The 24,948-nt window shown below is 39.8% G+C and overlaps 1 protein-coding gene across 1 annotated transcript in view; it reads right to left on the reverse strand.

Moving 5' to 3' along the window:
* LOC146701652 (cadherin-10-like) overlaps positions 1–24,948 on the reverse strand; it is a 74,235-nt gene that overhangs the window by 39,148 nt on the left and 10,139 nt on the right. Inside the window, exon 2 of the mRNA XM_085467948.1 lies at positions 10,856–11,252. Coding sequence (XP_085324074.1) covers positions 10,856–11,089 — 234 coding nt within the window. The 5' untranslated portion in view covers positions 11,090–11,252. The remainder of the gene's footprint in view (positions 1–10,855; positions 11,253–24,948) is intronic.

A 24,948-nucleotide genomic window follows, 5' to 3' on the forward strand; every position in this document is an offset into this window, starting at 1 on the left:
TATATCCATTAACACTTGGACTTCTGGTCTTTTAAAAACAGAAAAAAAAAAGCTCTGCAAAAAAAAAACTTCAACAGAGCCATTGCTTTCCTAAAGGCAGAGTTCAACATTTAGGGAATGGTTAGAAGACTAATGCTACAGTCACATCACACTGTCTCATTTCTGTTAGCATACGACCCCGCTGTGTACACCATTTAAACTGTGTGGCAGGGTTGGATGGTTTGGGTGAAGTACTACTGCAAATACTGACTTTTAAATTACACGGAAGAACTGAAGAAAAAAAAATACATTTTTTTCTTTTACAAACTGTAAAAAATACACATCAGAGCTAAACTGGACAGCCACTCTCTAGTAAGTAAAGTTAGACCTCAGTTACACAGTTCTAGTACTGGTCAAAGACTTCAATTCAATTCAAATTTATTTATAAAATTGAATCACGACAACAGTCGCCTCAAGGTGCTTTATATTGTAAGGTAGACCCTACAATGATACATACAGAGAAAAACCCAACAATCATATGACCCCCTATGAGCAAGCACTTTGGCGACAGTGGGAAGGAAAAACTCCCTTTTAACAGGAAGAAACCTCCAGCAGAACTTCCTGGCAACTATCAGTTGGTAGGGAACAATTTATATTCCACGGCCAGTTGACGAGTGGTTGCTGGCTATCACGAGGTGAAATTGGTTGCAAAGCAGTACGGAGTTGCACTGAAAATCTCTTTGACATTGATTTGGTCCCTAGCAGGTTGATATAGTTACCTGCAGTTTGTATAATTTTCAAACGTGTTGGTTGCAATAGTATAAGACTTTTATTCTGAAATTGAAGGTTTTCTCCATTAAGTCCATGTTTTATACTGTCTATGTGCCTGGTACAATCTATCACTTTTAGCTAGGTAGCTAGCATTGCCTTGTGTGACATTGTCCTCATCCTACTAGAGTTACTATAGTTTTATATTTTTAATTGATTTATGGAAGATTTGCCTGGGTTTCAATTTAGCCTCAGTTTTGCTTTAATTTGATTTAAATGCTTTCATGCCTGTGAAAACTGATCTGATTGTAGGTTTCATTAGCTTCATTAAAATGTACAACTATAAAATTATCTGACGCAGTATCATTTACACATCACACTGTCACTAAACACACAGATGCCAGGAGGACTTTTCATATAGTCTCCTGATTGTGATGACAAAACTGGCAGAACAACTTAAACTAAACTAAAACTAAAAACTTTGCTGTATATTTTTCATTTATTTTACTTAATTACTTGATTAATTATTCCAAATGTTATGTTTTGGGTTTTTTCTCTTACTGGCTAAAACATTGTTGGTGGACTAGATAGCAACCTTTTCCAAATTTAAACTTTTAGCCATTATGAGTACACTATCAGGATAGCTGGTTAGCTTAGCACAGCAAGAAGTTGCTTTTAAAAATTTCAAATATTTTATAACAAGACAAAACTGCAAACGTGAACCAACATTTTTTTTCTCACTCTTAACAAACTGAAGCCTTTCACTGAACCAAATAACCAGATTGTGGCAGCACTTCTGCTATAATTTTATTCATATTTAACAAATAAAAAAAGTACACATTAGTTTTTGAGTCTCACACTGAACTAGCAGCATGTTTGTACTCTCTGCTCATACTGCCTTCATATTAAATCATTTTTTGCTTTTTAAAGAACTTATTTTAACATTGCACTCAACAACAAACAAATCCTCCCTAACAAGAAAAGTAACTTCAATGGCCAAACTGCTTTATATGTCTTCACATCAATATATGGTCCGCATATAAGGGTGACATGGGCCACAAGTGATCCCCCGGCCGCAAGTTTGAGACCCTTGGTCAAGTTACTGAGGTGTAGATTTTGCAACCTTTAGAAATATTACTTTAACGTTGCGCTAACCAGCTAATTAAGCATGTTATTCGTCATACAAATTTGAATTGAAAGTAAGTAAATGATCAGAAATGTAAAACTAACAGTTATGATTCTTTTGGTAAATGGTAAATGGACTAGTTCTTATATAGCGCTTTTCCACTCTTCTGAGCACTCAAAGCGCTTTACACAACTTGTGCATTCACCCATTCACACCCATTCGCACAAGCACAACTGACATTCACACACATTCATACTCCGATGAATGCATTGGTCAGTTTTGTACTCTCACTTATTTAACAGGATTATACATTTACTTAAATGTTAAACATTATGCAGTTACAGAACTTTGCAAATGAGATTAAAATCTCATTAACTGGCTAGGATTTGGTTGAAATCCTTCTTTAACACATTTAACTATGTCAAAACAGTTTGTAATAATGTTTCTAAAATTAGTGTCTGTGTCTGGAGGGATAAAAGAATATGGAAGGAATGTGGAGAGTAGTCACACTCTCATCAAGAAAAAAAATGAAACTTGATTTCAGAGAATACTTGAAATGAGTCGATTTGCATGGGAAACAGGCTGAAATGTTCTCACTTTTCAACAAAATTGGAGTTCAAGGACTCAATCACAGAGAAAAATGACTCGTGAGGAAGAATTCCTTGTGAATTGTCTGTGAAACAAACTATAAAGCCTTTGCTTCAAGCCTTATATCATCAATAATGGCCTATATATATCAAAAACCCTTCATTCAATTATCCCACTTTGTTAAGTGACACGATAATATTTCTAAAAGCTTGTAATTTTCCCCCAACAATGAAAAACAAACATATTTCTGTTCCTAAATGCTTCATCTTGCAGTTTGAAGTGGGCTGAGAGGTGAAGTGGCACTCATCAGACATCTGTGCGTGATAACTTATAAGCGAGCTGTCTTTGTTTGTGAAATTAATCAGCTTCAAGAGCAGCAAATGTTAGCGCTGACTCGATCTGGTCGCCATTTGTGCTTCACTCGAGTTAGGCCAGAAAGATGGCACTGGAAACAGGCTGCTTAGGGCAATTAGCCAGTTAGCCTTTAAGGCCTTGTGTCCTGGCCTGTCGAGAACTGGCTGCCTTCTATGTAGCCAGATGGTAGCCTCAGACTGTGTACAAAAATAGCCTATCAAATGTCTGTTGATGTGTAAACTTGAGATATGCAGTGAGAGCGGCTGCGACATGAAGGTGAAATGTCACTTAACTTACAATCCTCACTTGTGGACATCTGACATCTCTTGTTTTGTGCATAATTTTCAGCATGTTTTATTCTAATTACAGGCAGTTGTCAACAGTTTAACTTTTTTGTATCACTTCAGCTACTAAACAGTCATAAATACACGTTTAGTGCTTTTTTTAAATGATAATTTTTGCTCTTGGTATCACAGTAGGTTCAAATTTAGATACGTTTGCACTGCATGACATTACTAAGAAGTGTTGCTTTTGTCTTTAATTAAGTGTTGCTTGAGCAGAAAGAATAATGCAACCTCTTTGCAAAAAGATAAAAATAATTTAAGTTATGTTTAAATAGGAAAAAAAACGAAATTAAATGAATGAATGTTGATACCATCTACATTTGGATTGGCTGCCTATAAACCCTGCTTTCACCATCCAATTCTCTCTGCCTCCAGGTACGAAATCTACAATGCAAACCAACACAAAGCAGTAGTATTGGTAACTTTCCTCAGGTGGGTGGAATGGTGGAAAAATTTAAGTAGGAAACCCTAACCAGCTAAAGAAAGAGTTCTGTTGTTAGGCGAGGCAAAGAAAGCAAAGAAAGAGACTGAAAAGAGAGACTGCATTGCTCCTATATTAGCTTCTATTCATTGGTTCTCAGCTATACTCACAATTCAGATCCTTAAAAAGTTCCAAATGATCAGTGCCCACGTCTGAAAGACCTCACTGCTCCATATTATCCCAAATGCAGGACTTCGCTCTTAGACTGCAGGCTATTAAAGATTATTCTTCAAACGTTCCTTTTCATGAAGCTTACAGTCAGGGCTGGATCAGGTGACCATGAACCAAACTTTAGTCATAGGACCAGGCTGCTGGGGGACTTCCTGTGATGCACTCCCATGCCTTTGTTTACCTTTTATCACCACTAGTTTGCGTTTTCTTCTGTTTGTCCCTGAGTCCGGTTCCTCTGTGGGTCACTTCCTATTAACAGGGAGTTCTTCCTCCCCACTCTCACCAAGTTCCTGCCTACAGAGGCTCATCTGATTAATGGGGGTTTTCTCTTTAATGCTTTAAGGTTACCTTGATACAACTGTTGTGACTGTTGCCAAACAAATAAAACTGAACTAAACTGGAAACCTCAGGTTGGGATTAGCAATGGTAGCAGCTCCAGCTGGTTCAAAAGCGGTCAAAATTTTTTTACTGTTGTTCCTCTACAATAATTAAAAGGGTTGTTATAGTCAAGTGTTGAATTCTAAAAAGATACACTACTTGACCTATTCTATCTGGAACTGTAAAATTAATAAACTCTTGTTGCAGTTGTTACAGCCATGCAAAAACAACACAATTCTTCTACAAAAAATATTTAAATGCCCTTTAATCCGTTGTTTGTGGCGTTCTCAGTAAATGCAATCCAAAACATGCTTTATCTTTTTAATCTGTGAGGAAAAAGCCTGAAGCAACTGTTTAATTAAGAAGCGTAATATAATAAATGTTAAATGGTCATTTTGTCAAGACTGTTGACTTGAATAGATGAACATTTACATTTTAACTGCTTCAAGAACTATTTTGACTGCAGATGTGTCAAAGGTTTCAATATGTTGGCGGCTCTACTGTTAAAGTCTAACTATTCTTTGCTCTACTTCAGTAAACAACATTGTTTAAAAGCTTAAATATCTCTGTGTGTTTGTACTGAATCAAGAATAAATTGATGCAATATTCCATATTTTATATTTCTTTTTTTTTTTTTTTTTTTTTTTGGCCTGTCCCGTTTGGCTCTTTTGCCATCATTTTATATTTCTAAACTGTAAGATTTTTGGTTTGTCTTGAGGAAGAAGGGATCCGTTTTAGCATCAACGTACTTGGCAACGTTGAATTTCTTTTTTACAGTATAAAAAATTTAATGACATTAAAATGAGACTCTAAAGGCTTTGATTCCTCATTGAGACCATCACTTGGCTCAGTTAAATTTTTTAATAAGTTGACATTTTTGTTTCCTTTGTGTCGAACTTTCTTGAGCAGGTGGGGCTGCTTTCACTCAGCCGAATAATGCCGGGCCAACGAAATACTTGTGATGTTGATGAGAGAAGATTAATTAATCTGACAAAACCAGTGGGTGTTTTAAACACTGGTAGGCAGGTGATAGCATGGAGATAATTGCAGGTGCCCTAGACATGTTGGCGTATCTCTCTCAGATATCACTTCGCCGCTGCAACGTTGTCAGACAGATGTTTACCGGGTGTCATCACCGCAAGACCTCATCGCGCCCGTTTCCTCCGAAGCTCACGCCCCCCCTCGTGCCCACACTTCCCAGAACACAACAGGGAACTTATCGCCCAATCAATAAACACTGCCAATGCATGCTCCAGGTCGCCACTGGAGACCTGCAGGGGCTGCCATGTCTAGAGTACAGCCAGGCCTGCACCATATTGCAAACTCCTTGCCTCTGTGCCAAGGTGAGCAGCTGGTAATAGGGGGGAGTATGAACGGAGACCAAAAACCACCACCACCACCCCCAGCCCCCCCACACACAAAAACAAAACACACAAATCCCTGCACCTTTCCACTGCCATAAGACTCGCAAGTCCTTTCCCCAGGATGCCTCAACCGCTGAGTCATACAGGGCTGTGGAGCGTATTATGTCTGTATTCATCAGCCTTTTTTGTCTTTTCTGTGAGTTCTAGCCTATTACTGGAGGCTAGTATTTGCAGGTGCGTGCATGTGTGTGTGTTTGCATGTACGCTGGGGTGTTTGTTCACTACGCTGAAGACTCTACCCACCAGGCCCAGAACCACTGGGGCCTATCAGGGGCTGTAAATACTTTATGAGATATGATAGTGCAGCACAAACACTCCTCAACCACAGGCCATTAACCATTTTCAGTGGATATGTGCCCTTTGGTAAAGTAAGAAATAATGAAATAAACAAACATTCTCTTTCCCCCAGTGACAGCCCAGGCCCTCTGAGGCCTGTATGCAGCTCGCCTGCTAATGAGAGGCAGTGCAAGGCTTCCCTTTCTGCAGGAAAAAGAAAATCATTGGCCAATACAGCGAGATTAGCAGCCAACCAGCTCCCCCAACAAGCCACTGCCAGAGTCTTTTCCATCACATCTTGATCGCTTCTCTTAATTTCTTCCTGTTCCAGCTGCTTTTGTTACGCTTGCTCTGGAAAAATTGCAATTTCATTTGTTAGTACTTCACAGCTCGATAAAGCTGTTGTAAAGAGCAAAAATAAATAAATTAAAAAAACTAAGCCGAGGGAGATTGAGTTTACCAAATAACTGCAGACGCGATGTTGTAATTCAAGAGCAGTTTCATCATTCTATCTTTTACTGTGTGTCAAGCGCAGCTCCCTTGTTTATAATAACCTGTCATTGTGTTATTTCCAGTTGTTTTTTTTCCATCACAAACAAAAGCGGTTTTGTTCCACGCTGTGCTCGCCGGCTGCCACAATGTCATTCGCAGTGACAAAAGCCTTCTCTTTTGTGTTTCTTGTAGTTTTTCACCCATTCGGAGCCTTTACATGGCAAAAAATACGGCCTCCACCTGAGGATACAGATGCAGATGCTTGCACTCTATGTTGAGCCATGTGTTCAACTCAAAAGCTATTCATTCCCTTTAGGGCTTCATTCATCACTTGTACTTTATCTGGCAATTACCAAACAGTAATTGCAATCAGATAAGATCTACATACTGCAATCCTATGTGACAACTGGCTAGTGAGCTGACAATGAGGAAAAGCACCCAGCTGCACGTACTTAGGAGGGGAAACAACAAGTGCTCACAGTCATGATTAAGTGCGCTGCTCGAAGGTTGATGCTTTAATGGTGTCTTTGGGATATGGGCTCTTAGGTCGCGGCCTCCTACTCTCTAAGTATATACCTCACTCAGATAATCCATTCTTCTTATGCTATTAGTCCCTTTACAAGCTAAAAGGACAAGTGGGACATCAATCACCACTCTCCAAAGACAAAGTGGTTTGATCAAGCTCTGTATTTACTTTTGATCTTCATTCATTCTGGGGTTTTCTTTTCAACTTTTTTTTTGTTCTTTCTTGTATTTGCTCGCCCGCAAATGTTGTAATCCTTTTAGGCAAGAACTGAAAGTCAACCCTCACTCGGGGAGGACGTATGTTGCAGAATCTCATTTGGTTGGATGACTCCATCCTCCGTGGACGCATGATAGGAATGCAAAGCACTAGCCCCATTCAGCCCCTCGCACAAAACAGCCTTTCTTCCGACTCAGACATCCTGACCTTGCCACAACGCTTCACAATCTCCTCAATTACAGTAGGTTGGAAGAGGAGACTGATATCTTGACTTCCGCTTCGCTGCATGTAAAGCAAGCATTATTTGGCCCATCTTCTTGTGCACCCCCTCCCAATGTTATCTGGGTCGACACTGTGTTTTCATTTTGTTGAACAAATAATACCTTCAGCGGAAGTCATATTTCACTGTAGGGCAAGACAGCCGCTTTAGGATGGTTTGATGTGAGTGGAATGGACATTGTGCAAGCAGCCACAGAGCTGACAGTAAGCACAAAATATATTGGACAGCCGACAGCAAACAAAGCCCGGGGATGGATGGATGGAAGTCCGATATGTGAGCATTACCCGATTGGAGTATCACGTCACGTCGACTAATAGATGACGGGTTGATTCTCGTATTCGCGGGGACAGAATGATACATTCGTATACAGGACTTTATTTGTTGTGAAGGATGTCATTAAGCGGCGATCGTTGCCACTGAGTGTAGTTTGCAGAGGACAATTACATAGTGTATGTATTATGGTACCGAGACTAGGCACCACAGGTAGTTAGGTTCTGCCTATCAGTGCTATTATAGGAAATGAATATCAAAATTGCTGTATCACAAATTCAAAATTTTCTGTGTGTGTGACTGTAGCATGTAAACGAAGCAATATTTGGTGAAATGTGCATTAACTTGGACTGATAAATAACAGATCGCTGTCTTCATAAATATGTATTGACAAGACAGCACATAATGAGGCATTTTTAGATGAACATAAATAGCACTGCCTCAGTACTGAAAGTTCATGTTGTGTTTCGTAGATGGCGTCTTCATGCAAACTGAAAAACAAAAAGGTAAACAACTAAAAAGCATTAAGAAAAAAGACACTAAACAGAGAATCTAGGGACTGCAAGTTCTAATTTGCAAGAAGCAGTTCATTACTATCGCTTCTTTTGCACTGGTGGGTGATACGTTTGATTTTCCCATCTGGCCAGTTTCAGACGTGGGGAAAGCCACAGTCCCATTATTTTACTTACAGCAAACACCATTATGGAAAGGCTTGTTGAAACAATGTATAAAAAATGAATATAAAATAACCTTTTAGGGATTATGTTTTTCAAGTCTTTTCAGCTTTTCTTAAGAAACATAGATTTCAGGGGATTAATATATTTTCTATATTTTGGAAAAAGGCAAAAGAACGTCTTCCAAAAAAAATTATAAAATATTTTTCATGTGCGTCATTTAAAGTGAGTCGTCATAAGTCTCAGGGTATTGCACGTAAAGTGACAAGTGTGCCCTTGACCTTGATGCAAGTGTGACCTTGCATAATATGAATAAAGATCCAGTAGGTGAGCATTCTGTGCAATTTGGATCAAATTACAGAATAACGATTTTTGCAAATTGTGGACAGAGAAAGAAGCGACGTCTTCTCACAGCATGAAACCCATGAACTAAAACCAAAAATGGCCTATTCTGATATCTTAGCGTCAGGTTTAGGGTCAGTTTTGGAGTTTGGAACGATAACTTACACCTCACTATGTTAAAATGTCTTGAATACAAATGTACAATTAAAAATAGAAAACTATTTAAAATTTTGTTTGTTTGGGTCCTAGGCCAACAGTGTTGGAGTGTTTCTTGGGAAAAAAAATTTGAGCAAAAATTGTCACAAAATTTGCAAAAGTAAGTACAGACTAGAACCAAAGTAACAAAGTATCCACTACCACATGTAGGCCTACATAAAACAGCAGTCCTACAGTGCCTGTGTTTGTGCAACTGAATCAAATTAAAAAAATCCTACTTTAAAAACACAAAACAAAAGAAAAAGTTTCAGTTTAATTTTGACAAAATCCAGCTGCAGATCAAGGAGACTGACGGCCTTGGCGTTATTCATTTAAATAATTAGATTCATCTAGTTGTTTGTCAAAGTCACACTTAACCACTGGAGACGGGGAAAAAAATGTTGGTCTGGAGCCACAAGTTCAAGACCAGTCACTGTGACAATTTCACTGCTTTACACATTCAGATCACACACAAGCCCATGGTTTCAGTTCAAGATTTGGAGAACATTCATCAATACTCTATTTCTATTCATTTCTATTCAATTCTATTTAACCTTACTGTTCATTTTAAACTGACGCCAACTGAAAAGAGTAAACTTTAACTTCTGCTGTGAAAGTTTGATCTTAAATTTGACTTAAAGTACTATGCAAAAGGTCCTGAAAGGTCTTAAATGTAACTCGTTTACCTGCAGACACCCTGTTTACAAATCTGAATTCTCAAAGACGCCCTGATAGCAGACATATACAACCAATCTCCAGAATCTACTTTGCTGCAAACATCTTCATTACTACAGCAGTCATTGCTGTTGGCACTTTCTGGTGATCACTTATCAATTTTACAGTCCAGACAGTTTTCGTAATGACGTTGGAGATTCTGTATGTGCTGCTATTTTCTTTTCCAAACTATAATGCTGTTATGGCTGCTCTCACCAACTACTTCCTTTCATTCCCCGTGAACAAATTGAAGATGGAAATTGAAAAAAAAAATATGGGTGCAGTTTAAGCCACACCAAACGACACTTGGGCCCAAATTGAGAGCTATATGTGCATGTGTATAAAACTACGAAAACACGACTTGCTCGTTGTTATTATAAAAATAATTATAGTACATAAAATGAAAATTCTGACCATTTTTATACAGGTTTCACTATAAACATCTTATATTTTGCATCAATAGACTTTTCCCATGTTAAATCTTTCAAATGTGAGAGAATCAGGTCCAGCTCTCACTAGCCTGACCTCTGCCATTTATTTTATCCAAGTAAAAGCACCCCGAGAGTAGTGCACTCTGGTATTTTTCTTGTAAATCTTTCCTTCAGATTTTTACTTAAAGCATCCTAACTTCATAAATATTAAGTACCGACGGCACTTCTACGGGGATTTACTTTAATAGATGAACACCAGCACTATCTGAATTTGAATTAGCAACTATCTATAAGTCGAGATAGTAAATCTGAGGAGGCATTCAGTACCTACTTTTGTCACTTAGTGCTTTTTTATGCCTGACATGCTTTCTGTATGCAATGGATACACTTTAGTGTCCACAAAAGAGTTTTAAGGTTCAATTTCCTGCCTTAATTAGCATACTATATTATGGCCATTTTGTTTTATTTCCATTGATGTGTCTGATTTATGTGCACTCACTGAAAAAGCTCTGAAAACTCATCTGCGGGGCTTATTGAGGTGTCTGTGCATGCACTTAAAACTGGTGCCTAGACAAAGCAGAACAAAAACCTAATCACTTTTTTGTTGTTTTTTATCACATGTTGTTTTGTTTAGCCTGTGTGTAATGCTTGTGTGTGAGTGGATGGTCGGATGTGGGCTCATCTTTAGTCATGACATGAAGCTGCTGTGTTTCATCTGCAGCAGGTTTCGGTGTAACAGAGCAGCTGCAGTTTGCATCTGCCTGTAGTGCAGATGCTCTGCTGCATCTGACAAAGAAAAAGGAAAGAAAGTTGAGCCTTGTACTACCTTTCCGACGTACTGCTTATCGGTCCCGGTGTACTCCTCCAACAAAAAGAACTGGTTCCACATCCAACCTCGCTTAGAGCGTCTCAGTGGCACTCCGTTGGCATCCTGTCCTGTCAGTCCTGACCCCCTCCGCCCCCCTGTAGTCCTTCTCAAGGCCCTGAGCCCTTGACCTGGAGAGCTGAGGTGGACCATGGCCCACAGCACCATTAATATGCAAACTTTCCTTCTATCCATGGCCACGCCACCACAGCCTTCTGTTTTCTTTCCACTCCTCAGTGGTCTGTGTCCAGGGTTTTTTTTTTGTTTGTTTTCAGTCAGAGTATCGGATCAGTTCTCATGCTGTAATCTACTGAAGCAGGAAAGGCTCCTCAGACTCACATTGGGCAGCAACCAGCATCTAGAACATTTACAAAGACAAAGCAGAGTGTCAATATTGGGAGGAGAGGAAGTAATTTGTTACTGCACAAGCTCTCGTTTTGTTTCATAACCTGTCGTTAACACCAGCTTAGTCTTCAGTGCACAATAACAAACATATATCTTTAAACACATCTTAAGAATCTACTGATATGAAGATCTATGAAGTCATTTTATAGCCACAAAACCTCAATCTTAAACATAAGGAAAAGAAGGAATTTATATTAGAAATGCAAAAAAAAAAATCATTTCACAAAGACATTTCCATCCAAATCCTTGCCTTTACATTTCCCTTCACTTCTCATCGCTGAATCGCTTCAGTGAGCTTTCACTTTCCCTCCAGATGGAACTGATCAGCAGGAAAAAACCTGCGCGCTACAGGTGGTTTACTGCTGCTGGGAGCTTTCGTTTGCTTTCGCAGGTGAACTGAAATTAATTAGTTGTAGATTTTGTAATGAGCCAAACCTTCAGCAAGGTGCAGCTTCTCAAATGTGAAGATTGGCAGTTTCTCTGTGCTTTACCACATTTCCTAAAATAAACATTGGTAGTCTCGACAGTTAATAGCCATGGGTGTGGTTGATATGAACAAACACAAGCTGTACTCCAAATGAAAGACAAAAATAAATAAATGGCTGAAAAAGTTTCACAGAGACAAACCTATAAAACAACCCAAAAGATGAAGATTCATTTTTGTTTTGGAGGCAGTCCAATGCTTGGACTTTTTGATCATTAAAACGGCTGCACAAAGTTTTCCAAGTCAGGTGCATCTCCAGAGCTCCAAGAGAACTGCTATCAAGAGCTCAAACCCACGACAATAAATAACTTCAAGCATGTAGGCAGCAACGGGTTTGCATTTTTCTGAATTCTATCACAATTAATTGCTGTATTATGAAAGTTTGTATGTAATTACCAACTTGACCCCTTTCTCGTCGCAGACCGATTCCATTGTGCTGCCATTTTCTTTCTGTCTTGATGCTTTGAGGTGGCAACTGACCATGTGCAGCTGCAAACCTACTAAACAACTATTTCAAAGGAAAGATATTTCAAGTTCATTGCACAGAGCTGCAGTAATTTGGGTTGTGCTGCAGTCTCCAACTAGTGTTTTCCCTAGTGTGTCTGCAGCATTATATTCACAGTTAATTTGGTCATGCAGTGCTTGATTTTCATGTTGCATTAGTGAAGCTGTGACAACATGAGTGCAGTGGGTAACTGGTTTGCATCTCCATTTTAGGAGAAAAGAATTTACATAAAAAACGCAATATTAATAATAATGAAAATCATCATCCATTTGTCATTGCTTGCTAAAGGCAGTGACCCATTAAGAGCAAATGTAAACATATCAGTGCAAGGCTTTGTTGAGTTAACATGATCACTTATTCTAATCAAACAGAAGGACTTGCAAATAATATTTGGCCTCTAATACAAGGCTGCTGCAAATATAGCAATGCTGGCCTGTGCAGCTTAGATAAATAAATGCCCCGGGCATTGTTTAGGAAACGTTGTATATCATTATAATTTCAACATTTTTTACATTCTGTGAATAATAGAAGTGAAACTATCTAAATGCATCACCTTGGGATTATTTAAAAACCAACTAGGTGACCCAGAAAAAGCTACATCACCCTTATTTTTTATTCCCATATCAAACCTTACACGTTGAAATCAAAATGCTCACGTCAAAAGATTTCGTGAAAATCAAATACAGGAAAAGCTGGGCACAAGACCAAAATGATAACAGGAATGCGAAGGGCAGACACGCTCACATTTCTGTATGCTGAATGTCAGTCATCTGATTGATGGGCAGGCTGAGTGCTGCCTAACACGATAAATTTAAGATTAGTATGTTTGCACATCAACGTATAGGCTTACATCTTGTACAGCATTTGTAGAGCTTTATCTGAATTAAGCCTCTGAATCAACATCTAATAGAGTACACGGCTGTATGTGGAGCGGCCCGTTCTATCTTTTTAAGCAATCTGCTTCTGCACACTTTATCTGACCCAGCAGAATGCCAATGGAGACCCTGGGCAATGTCGAGGCCCGTTTATTACCTTAAGATCAGGGTAAAGATACTGAACAAAATGACTGTTTGCAAACCATACAGAATGGCCCTTACGTGGGCGGCAGAATATCTGCGCTCTGTCATTTCTCCCACCCATTCTCTTTTTCTGTCCGCTGTCCTCCAAAGGCCAGTGAACACTGGCAAATGTAAGAGGGAAACGAAACAAGAAGAACAGCAACAGGACGGAGGTGGAGGAGGAGCAGAAGGTAAAAAGAGAAAGAAAGCCATGTATTATGCTTTTGTTCTCATTATTCCTCAGCGGCTGGGCGATATCCAGGCCGCCAATGTTCCTCAGCTGAGGTTTGGTAGGAGGGTTATCAGAGGGTCCGCTGGGGACCGTCTGCAACGTTCCTCCATATCGCGTGCTCTCAGAAGGTGGGAGCAGAGGGATGAGGGGCCTGGGGAGAGGGGCAGTGTAGCCCCAGTGTAAGGCAGGTTTGGTCAGCTTCCCTCCGCAGACTATATCAGAGAATGAGGAAACGATGTCTCTGGACATGAATTAAGTACCCTGACCTGCATGCAGAAGTGCAGCCAGATAGACTGAAGGGAGTGAGAGAAATGGAGCGAGAGAAGAGCAGGGAGAGGAAAGGTGTCGGCTGATGGGAGCAGAGCCGGTAGTGTTGTGCTGTTACAATACCAGAGTTTTTGCTGTAGATACAACACCTTAAGTTTAGTTTAAAATCTGATGCTGCAGAAATAAAGAAGAAAAAAACCCCACACATCAAACAACCGCTGAGATTCATACAAAACAGATGCCGCACTACATCGACTGGGACAGCTTTGCAGCAACTTTTGTACAGGGATTTTGATGTTGGTTGGGTGTCTTTGTAGCGGCTGCATATTTCTCCACTGTGCCAGTCTGTCAAGCTGTTTGTGGTGAAAAAGATTCGGTTCAAAACATAATGGAGAGTTTGATGCAATTGTGTGTTTTCAGCTTATTTGGCAATGTCTGCTGCATTGGCAGAGGTTCACGAAGACAGTTTGAATGTCTTATTTACTTTCACTCCTACAAGCCGATCCCAGAGATCAGCCAGGGCACAGACTCCAACGTCATGTAAAGATGCTTGTCGACTGAACTGTTTTTATTAACAATGCTGCAGCATGCTTTTGTTTGCCTTCCTTACATACCCAATGAAAAGAAAAGCGTCTCCTGGTGAGCTGGAGATCATCACAAAGTTTATCGGCAACCTTGTTTTGACAAAAGTTGAGATGCCGTGCAAAATGTAAACCAGGATACTGACTGGGAAGTGATTTAAACCATACACTTCATTGTATATCACAGATAGAAATGTGTGTATACATCTTTTTCTTTTTACTTTGGGCAACAGCATTTCGAGCTTCAGAGGTTTAAGACTCTAGTACTACCCAAACCCAATGTTTTACAGAAAAGCAAAACAGATTATTTTCTAAAAGAAATATGATTTTTTTTTGATGTGTGTCTTGGAAGAAGACTTTAATGAAAACAAAAACTATGTTTTCTGATTACCACGGGTTAGAGTTAAGGCTAGGGTTAGGACTGCTGGTTAATGCCTCAGCATCCAAAACTCAAAGCAATTCATATTGACACAAAGAGATTTTTGAAATTCTCTGAATCTCTTACTAATGTTATGCAGCATAGTTGATAATTTCCCCAGATTAATGCTAATAAGTCTTTCACAGTGGTGAGCCCGTTTACTTCTGAAATAGATGTGATTTTACTATTTTACACCCAATAATTTTACTGTTGTTGGTAATTAGTTAAATGTTGTCTTTACATTGTTTTTAATGAAAAACATAGTTTAAACGCTTTAAAACATTTTTATGCCCAAACCTTTATATTACATGTAGCACTTCTAAAACCAGAAGATTTTCAGACACATGTGTAGGTGTGCAATACTTTTTCCACAAGTACAATATTGTGCAAAAGGCTTGAATCACCCCTCATTATTATATCTTGCTAGGAAAATGGGAAATAGATGTGTTAATAGTAGTAAAAAATAGTAATTTATTGAAACATATAAGGCAAAAAGAATTTGTACAATCCTTGAATATTTGGCATATACACAATAATACAATAGTTCCCCAGGCTTCTTCAGAGCTCTTCTTTGAATCTTGCCTGGTTTTTGTTCCATCCTCTGTGAAGATGATGCCACACTGCTTCAATAATGTTGAATCTGGGCTCTGAGGAGGCCAATCCATGACTGATTGGTCTGTTTGGTATTTCTGTCATGCTAAAAAATAAAGCTGTTGCCAATCAGATGCTTTCCAGATGGTATTACATGGTGGATCAACATCTGTTGGTACTTTTTTTGTCTTCATTGTTCCATCAGTTTTAGAAAATGAAGCCCAACCATAACAAAGCCTCCAATGTGTTTTACTGCAGACTCTTACTGTTCTATTGCTGCTGATTTGAGTCTAGCTCTGGTGTAATTTGGCGTTCCTCGTTTTGTTCAAGTTTCTCTTTTATGCCGCTTCTTCTTTTGTTCGCCACTTGTTTAGTCATTTAAGGACACACTGCACACCATGCTGAGATATACCAAGTTTTTAGCTAATTGGTCTTCTGCAAATAACCTTGCTGGTATAAAAATACTATTTTATGCAAGTCAAACTGTGTTTTCTTTGGCATTTTTCATAAATTGATCTAAAGAAAAGGGAAAAAATTATGTGTTCTCGCCACAGGCTGCTAATAACAAATATACAATTTCAAATTGGTTATTTGGTAAGTTGCCTGTTATGTGTTGACACAATGGTCCTTAACAAACACAGAAAACACTGTAAATGGTGATTTTCAAGGAAGAGGTGAATGTCTTCAGAAAGCCTAGAGAGCTACTGGTCAACACAACTTTAAAAACGTGGCAAATTGCAAAGACGTTTGGGTGACTCAAGACTTTTGCACAGTATTGTATTTAATTTAAAGGCCAAAACGTAGAGATATTTAGTTTAGACTTGTATCCAAGTTTCTTGAATATGAGAATCCATATGTGAGAAACAGTACCCATATTTAACTTGATATATACTAGAACCTTAAGCAGATAAACGACTATTAAAAAGACATGCTGATGAGTTTCCATTGTCCTTTTAAGGAAAAAGTTACCTTTTGTACACATTTCAAAAGAGGACTGATCAGAATGGTCTTAAAAACTAACCATCTCTTCAGTTTCACAAGTGTTAAGTTGTTTATGACAAAAGAAAAATATCAGTAGAGCTGCTGCTGTTTATTTTTTCTTTGTATTCACAAGCGTGAATGATGGCGTGTCTTGTGGACTGCATTGTGGCACGACTTCAGAGAAAACCAGATTCTGTGATCTGTTAAACAAATGTCAAACCGAGTGTTTGTTTATGTCGCCTAGATGAGACGCTGAACTTCTGCATACAGGACACACGTGCCTAAAGTTAGATATCAGGTACTTACTGTGACAACACTAAGGGGCAAAAGGGGTGGGGAGTGAAGGAGAGGTAGAAACGTCCTGTCAGAGCAGCGTCAGCAGTCAGACTAGGAGACTGGCCCATCCATTACGCTACCTGTCTTCTAGAGGCAGCCAAGGCATGCCCTGTTTTCCCCTTATGAGGCAAATTGAAACTGGGGGTTAGGTCCCCTCTTTCTCTTTTCCCTCATGCGTTGCAGTTTATAGCAGTCCCCCCTCCTCCCCCCTCTCACATCTCCATCCCCATCCCCCGGCGTATGCCTGCTTTGCTTGCATAGGCCTAAGCTGATATGCATTATCGCTGGGCTTTTTCGCTGAAAGCCAGTCACTTTGCATGTGTCCTCTGCCTGGCTCAGCACGGGGTGGGGAGGGTGGGGGTGGGGGGAGACTTCCAGGTCAACAGTGCGTGCGCTGATGGAGGCAGGTGAAAGTGAGATGGACTGTCAGGCTTCTTAATAATGCCCGTAGAGAAATAGTCTCTCAGACCACCACCCTCCGCTTTCTACTGCAACTCACAGGCCAGACGCTCTGTTTCCTATCCAAATTTGTAAGATGACTGGATGATTTTTCCCCTGCTCTCTCTCTAGTTTTTTCCCTTTTTCATTTCCCTCCCCCAACTCCCTGCTCTCTCGACTTTATGAATTTACTTAATTGACGCTGGAGAGGAGCATGTGGGACTTTGTGCTATTGATTTGCTGTAGGCTTCAGCGTGGTTGGAAATACCAGCCAGTCTCTGGGGTGGACTCATGAAGCTTTCTACCTCCAGTCCCTCAGCACTGGGAAGCCGGCCTTTTCAATGGATTTCTTCATAATGTCACTGTGGAAAGCTAATGCTTTCACTACATAGAGGGCTCCACTGTCCCTAAGGAGCGCTCGCCCCATGACCACATTTGTCATACCCTAGAAGCCATATTGTACAGTCCCCTGCTCTGATAATTCTCTTGACAAGGGACCACGACCAGGAGTAAGTCAGCTAAAGCTTGATTTTTGCTACGTCAAAAAATGTCACGGCTGGTTAAGAATGCTGCGGTGCCACGTGGAGCCCAGTGGCTACGACAAAAACGCTTGCCTCTTTACATTTATACTCTATGAGGCTGACGTTGAATGAAAGAAAGGATGGAGATTTATGGGAATTTCTGGTTTCTTTCAACTTGGATCTTATTTTCAGTACTAAAATACATCATTTGTATTTGCCTTCCTTAAAGAAGTCTGAGAGATCAAGAGAACGCAAAACTTAAACTAGATACACCAAACCCAACTGAGGTCAAATTAGTTGGCAGAAAAAACAAAGAAGAAGAGAGAAAGATATCACTCTTGTAACAATGTGTCTACTGCATCCATCACAGTATGCAGACTGACTGTATTATACTATGAACAACAAAACTTGGGTGTGCACATTTTGTGTGTTTACCTAACGCCTCTCAAACAGCCCAACAGCGCAGTCATAGACCCCGTGGGAACCACAGGACTACGGAAAAATGTGCATTCCATGACTGGCTGGAAAGTGATTCCTGTGCGCTGCTGGGTGCTGCATCAAAAACCGCCTTATGATTGCTATGGTTACAGACAGTTTCCAGACAAGTTGGTGTCTTGCGTGCAACCGCTCGCCAACTACTCGTAAAGTGGTAGCGAAACATAAAAAAGGATTATCCAAATGTAAAATGAAGAACGTTCATCTGCAAAGTAAAATTTGTGCCTCACCGCTGCAGCCAACATGTTTCAAAAACTGCAACTTTTACTCACTTTTCACACTTTTATTACTGCATGAGTAGATGGTGAGTGTTTGGAGACGCAACAACATGGTCTGTGCAAACTATAGGCACCAGTGGGAATCTGCTGGTGATCAAAGCAATTGCAAGGAGGGTTTTGGTGCAGTGCTGCATACCTCTTTGCAACCAATTTCACCAAGCAGCTGTCGGCGATATCAAAGAGCTAAATATATGTATGTATGGTACAAAAGTGATTTTGGTATCTATAGCTAAGTTCCCGATTTGTAACAACAATAGTTTTTGGTTAATCTTCCTATTTTAATTGCACTGAGACCAAATCATGGATTATTGTGGTGTGGCCACTCTGATGGACAGGCTCCTGTTTCAGCTAGCTGTCTGCTATTCCATTAAGCATACTTGATGCAATTATTAGATACATAATACAATTTTCTCTACCAGTAATAATTATACATTCAAGAAATCCACATTGAAGTATCCTATTTGTGTTTTACTCAGAACTAAATAGCAGGTATTTATGTTTGTGCCATGCACTCATTTGGTCTATGCATTCGTCCAGATAAAAGGCAGACATAGACAATATGCATAGACTGTGGTCACTTCTGTGTGCAGAAAAACAACATGGCAGTGGCCAGAACGCCATAAACAAAACAAACAAAACCAATTAGCGATGCTGCACCATTATTATGCAGTTTAGGATTTTAACTCCAAATAAAGTTCATCTAAAGGTTCTGCTACTTCCTCTGTGTTTCTAGATCACACTTACGGTGAGTACAATGTAATTAAAACTGAGAAAACGGAGAAATTATGGTGGAGGACTACAGGCTAAACACAAGCCGTAATTAACCCTAATTTTCTGTTAAAGAAAGAAGAACCGGAGCAAAAACGTGTAACCGAAGAATAAAAATGAGTCTGCTCTTGTTCGAGCCATCTTCCTCAAACGCCCATTGCTGTAGGTGAATTTTGAAACAGAGGTCTCGTCTTTCCCTGTTTGCTTTCTCAGGGAGCACCATCGTCATAATGAAGGTGTGTAATAGAACATGACACCATAATTATATTCTCCCAGTTAAGAGGCAGTGTTTACAACAAGCACAAGGCTGCCTTTATTTTCTCCCTCCTTGCACACACACACACACTGGCTGCCTCGCCTGCCCCGTCTTCACTTCATATCATGTGCCATTTAATTGCATTAAAAAAAATGCTTGATGAAAAAATGAAAAAAGTAAATTGCTTTAAATTGCCTGTCACAGATTGTGTGGAGTCACCATAGAGCAATAAGACTTGTGCTTTGTGGTGGGTGCTGGGTAAGCAAGATTAATGTGTCTGCTGCCAATTTTAGAATGCCCCATGATTCTGCGCTCAAAGAATTGCCTGGGATAACATTTTGAATCAGAGCAATTAGTTATTAAATGCATCTATCGGGTTTATCGAACACAGGACCGTGAGGATAGAGACAGGGACAACGTGAGCTGCACAAATGCATTCATCAATACATATTGGATCTGGCCAGCTAATGGCCTTTTCTGTGAACATGGGCTGTTACAAACAGTGGGCCTGGGTGGCATTTTAGCCTAATCTAGAGTAGATTACTCCTCCTCTACTTCTCCCACCTTCTCTTCTCGTTTTTTTTATTTTTCCCTAACGAGGGATATGAGCGACACGGCAAAGCACCCTATCGCGCCCGTTGAGCCGAAGACTTGCACAGCAACCCAGAAAAAAACCCCGGGGGTGCAATTAAAAGTGAGAGAGGAGAATGTCAGCCGAGTGGCTGAGCAAGGGAGACGGGAAGGAGGAGGAGGAGGGTTGGGAACTGGTGCCACAGGTAACCTGGTCATGTTACAATCCACAGAGGAGGCCCTTATAAGGCTGCTAATGTGAGGAGGTGTCAGCAGCAGGTTGTTCTCTTTGGCCTCCCCGTTTCCTCGTCCTTGCTTCATCTCAGACTCGGTTTGTTAAGTCCAACTCAGAGTGGATGTCACAATCCATGTTATGCCACTCACTGGAGAAATAGACAGCCTAAATTCCAAGCGTGAATAGGGAAACACTCGACCCAAATGTGGGAGTCTCCATTTGTCTTATTGCCCATGTGGGTTAGTGGTTCACAACCGACTTCCCTGAAGCCAATTATGAAAAAAAAAAACTGAGCATCTGGGTGAACTTTTGCTCCCTTTTCCCGTTTTTGCAGCAAAATGGAAACCAAGACAGGAAAAAAAGCAATGTCTTCACAACCCTGTCAATATATATTGATCTTTTGTTTAGCTGAGAAACTCTGTCTAGACACACTGTCACATTGTCTTGAAAATAACTTCACTCCACTCCAATCTGATGTACAGACGTGCCCACTGCCTCACAGATTAAGGCAAGGAAATTGAACACTAAAAGGAGATTTCAGACAGATGGGGGATATTACCACAAAAGAAATTATATATTTAAAAAAATCTCCACAGATTGAGGAGGCCAAAATCATCATCATAAAACGCTGCAGAATAAACAGCTGAAAATCCCCAGTCAAATCGGAATGCAAAGCTGAACTGAAATTCCTCGCTGAACGCCTGCAAAACACCAGAGTCCTCTAGTCGAAATTAGGATTCAACCTGCAACATTGGAATAGCACCAAGATTTAGTTAAAGTTGCTCTAAGTCCCCTATCTGCTTCTAAATAGCACATTAAGTTTTCAGCAAAGATGTGTTACCAACAATTACCCCTACCGATATATTCTCAGGGAAAGGATGTTATTAGATGTTTATCCACAGACTAATAATATATCTGAGGAAATATTTAGAAAGAAACGGGATGCGTTGCGTGTGAATCCGACAAATTGTAGACTATGTGATTAACCAATTTCCGGATCATACGTGTCGGGGATGTGAGGCTGTGCTTTTGAATGGACGACAGTAATCGAAACAAATTAGCTCATACTATCCCTGTCACACACACACACACACATGCACACACAGATAGGGGGAGACCACAACATTCATCCCAGTGCACCGCTCCAGAGCTCACTGCAAACACATTACCTTGCCTCGCTGCCCAAATGCATACCAAATAACCCATATAAATCATACAATCTGGGCCAAGTCAATGAGAGCTATTTTGCCTGTTTTTCTAGTTATTTCCACTGTGCCATCATTCAGCAGAGCCCGCATCACTCAGACCGAGGCTCTCACAACCAAAGCTGGAGTGGCCCAGTTTAAAACCCACAGAGGGCTCCTGAAGTAACCATTCCTCCAGCACACTTGATTTTATATGTCTCTTCAGTCTAGACTAAATTGTGGGTTGCCAGCTCTCCACACACTGCTTGGTCTTTCAGCTCACTCCCTATTCCTTCTTCCTGTCGTCACAAAAACAGAGATGGGCACCTTTGAACTTACAACAGTGTTTATGGCAAGTGACAGAGCAGCAGAAGAGTATCCTCTCAGTTCCTTCCCCTAGTGTGACATGAAGTGATTCCCAAACTTTTGTTTATCCCACTGAGTCCTGTCAGATGAACCTTTTCATACTCCCCTCAGGTTCAAATCAGCTAATTTAAGTCCATTTTACTGGATTACTCGAAGCTAAGTGATTAAATTCAGCTTATCCTTTAATCAGTTACACTTAGCAAGCTGTCATAACGTTGACTCATAAATACTGCCTGACTACCTCAGCCATTTGTCCACTGCTTACTTACATTTAGCAAACATGTTAGCAAACAGCTTCAACCACTTACCCATTATGTGTGTTTTACCAAACAATTTTATTCATCAATTACTTTTTTAACATTAACAATCTGAAGATGAATTTAAAGAAATTTCCACCTTGTGGGACAATTAAAGGATTATTCTACTCTGTTCTATTCTATTCTATTGTTAAGTACTTGTTTCAACTGCTTATGATTGACAGAAGTAGCTACTCTTATGTCGTTGAAAATCACCAAGAAACACTTTGTCTGCCAAACACTTATATATGATCGGAAAGCCATGTAGATGTTTGGTAAACAATCCATATAGTTCTATAGAAGATAACAGCAGTTATCGCCCCCTGGTGGCCATTAAAAATAATGTAGGTTTAAGGCAAATCTTTTTTTTTAATGTCGATGCTGTTTATGAACATTTTTGACTGCAAGCCATATCTCTAGTTACTTATTTCAAACTTTTTATTTACAGCTTTACTTATATTTTTTTAACAGTTACAAAGTTTTAATTTGTATCCACATTTTTAGTTTGATCATTTTTAGTTTGATCATTTAACATTTTATTCATATTTTTAATAAACTTTTAAAATATTTGCATTGATTCTTAGCTATTACACAAAAAATGTATATTAATACTTTTAGAAAACTTTAGAAACATTTTCATGAAAGTTGAATGGGTGACAGTGACATTTTGGCTTATTTATTTATTTGCTATTTTAATAGTAATTACTGTTCTTGGATTTTTTTATATTCTATAACTCTGCAGTTTCTCTCTGAGAAGCACTTTATTTATATAGCACTTTTTTTTAAACAAGGTCATAAAGCTTCCTCTTCTTTGTATTATTATTATTATCATCATTATTATTATTATCATTATTATCATCATTATAAGCATACCTCTGAAATAGTTTTATAAATAACCTTTTTATAAAGAGTTCAAAGCGCTTCCATACTACTGGCTGTTCAGATGTTATCTATACTTTTAGTGAGCTTCACTTATTGGCTGTTACCTAACTATACACCTGACTATTTTGTTTGTCTCTACTGCTTAGATCAAACAACTACTCTAGTTAAGCATTACTGTATTAAGGTGGCATGAGTGTGTGACAGATCTAGGTCCAAATAATTACTTTAAGCCCTGAAAAAATATGATTTCAGACTATGACATCATAAACAACAGAGACTCTCACATTTGAGCAAGCAGCTTCTGATTCCACATCCGAGAATTAATTGACTAAATGGGAGCTTAAAATCATTATCTCCCCTCGCCAGTTCTTCAGTTCTGTGCTAGGGGCTAATAAATGGAGGCCTGATTTTGCTAAATGTCCTCGTGAAAAGATTAATAATGTCTAGTACCCTGGTGGCAAACAGATGTGGTTGTCCTCTGCTCGATGGCAGAACAAATGGGCATGAGATGTCCTCGTGCATAAAGAGCAAAGAAATAATAGCTTAATGGCATTCATCCTGTGACACGTTAGCAGATGAGACAGCCTGAGTTGTTTGCTTTCCTATGTGTTCACCGGAGCACATGTTTTGTCACCAGCAGCCGTGTGGTCTAACACAGCCCTCTTCTGAAGGACTGACAATGGCAGAGGGGGGTTAGGGACGGGAGGAGGGAAGAGGCTCAATGGAGGGTCTGCCGGCTTCCTGCATTTCCCACTGTGGCCTTTGTGGTAATACACTGGTGGTTATGGGAGCCTCCGTCTCTATGCAAATCAGTGTTTGCTTCCCAAGTGTTTGCATGGCTCATGTGAAGTCAAGCGCAAGAGTCTGGCTTTTCTGTATATTTAGCCTTGCACAGTCTGGAGGCCAAAAGGCCAGAGAGCATGCATAGGTGTAGGGATAATATTCACAGTAAACCAGGCAATTAAAAGGCTGTTATATCTGTATCAATTACATTGTTTTTCTTCCGTTCTAATACTACCCTTCCAGGATATTAGATTAAGACGGAGCCATTGCTTTTAAATGATGGTACGTCTCATGAAGCAGATGCATTGATTGGGCTACACAAAGGTCAAACTCGGTGCACTGAATTGAAAATCAGTGGAGGAGTTGTGTTCCCACGTTTGTCTCAGCCTCCCTGTTGTGACAATTACACGAAAGGCAGCAACGTGGAAGCACATTTCCATTCAGCCGTATATTGACTGTAACAGCAGGTCAGCAGCAAGGCAGCTACAAACACAATCGTCACAAAACCCTAAATAATACATGGAGCTAAAACAAAGACATCACCAACTTAAAATATGACCCCAATAAAAGGCTGCACAGAGAAAATGTGTTTCCCCCTTTGACTAAGAGTAATGACCTTCCCACAGAAGCCCACCATAAAAATCACACAGAGACAGTTAGGAGCACCTGTTTTTATATTATTAACAGTTGAGGCTTTACACATGTTCACAAGCTAGAGACATGCATGGCTTTTGACTCTTCGTAAATTGGACAAAATTCCTCTCAAACCGCACCCGACTAAAACCAGCGAGGCAGCCGAGTGTCAAGAAAGCCATTTGTCACGGGCAAGACTCCTGCAAGGATATCAGCCTAGCCTTGGGATAGAAAAAAGCACCACAAATGAAAACAGTATAAATTGTATGAATACCACTCAAGAATAAGCCGCAGACTTTGTGAAGGCTTCTGAATTTAAATGGCGCATATAAATACATATTTTGGTAGCAATGCTCCTTAAGAAATGAAAGGAGGGTATTTGCTGCCTTCTCCTTTTTGAACAGATCCGGCTGGTAAATAAGGGTCTTTCAATCCGACCACGTCAAAAAAGATTCAGGCATCGTCTCAGATGCAGAACAGACGGCCATGAT

Source organism: Copadichromis virginalis, linkage group LG9 (assembly GCF_057382275.1).
Source record: "Copadichromis virginalis isolate Kocher_CV1m ecotype Utaka linkage group LG9, C_Virginalis_male_GT1.1, whole genome shotgun sequence".
Classification (NCBI taxonomy): Eukaryota; Metazoa; Chordata; class Actinopteri; order Cichliformes; family Cichlidae; genus Copadichromis; species Copadichromis virginalis.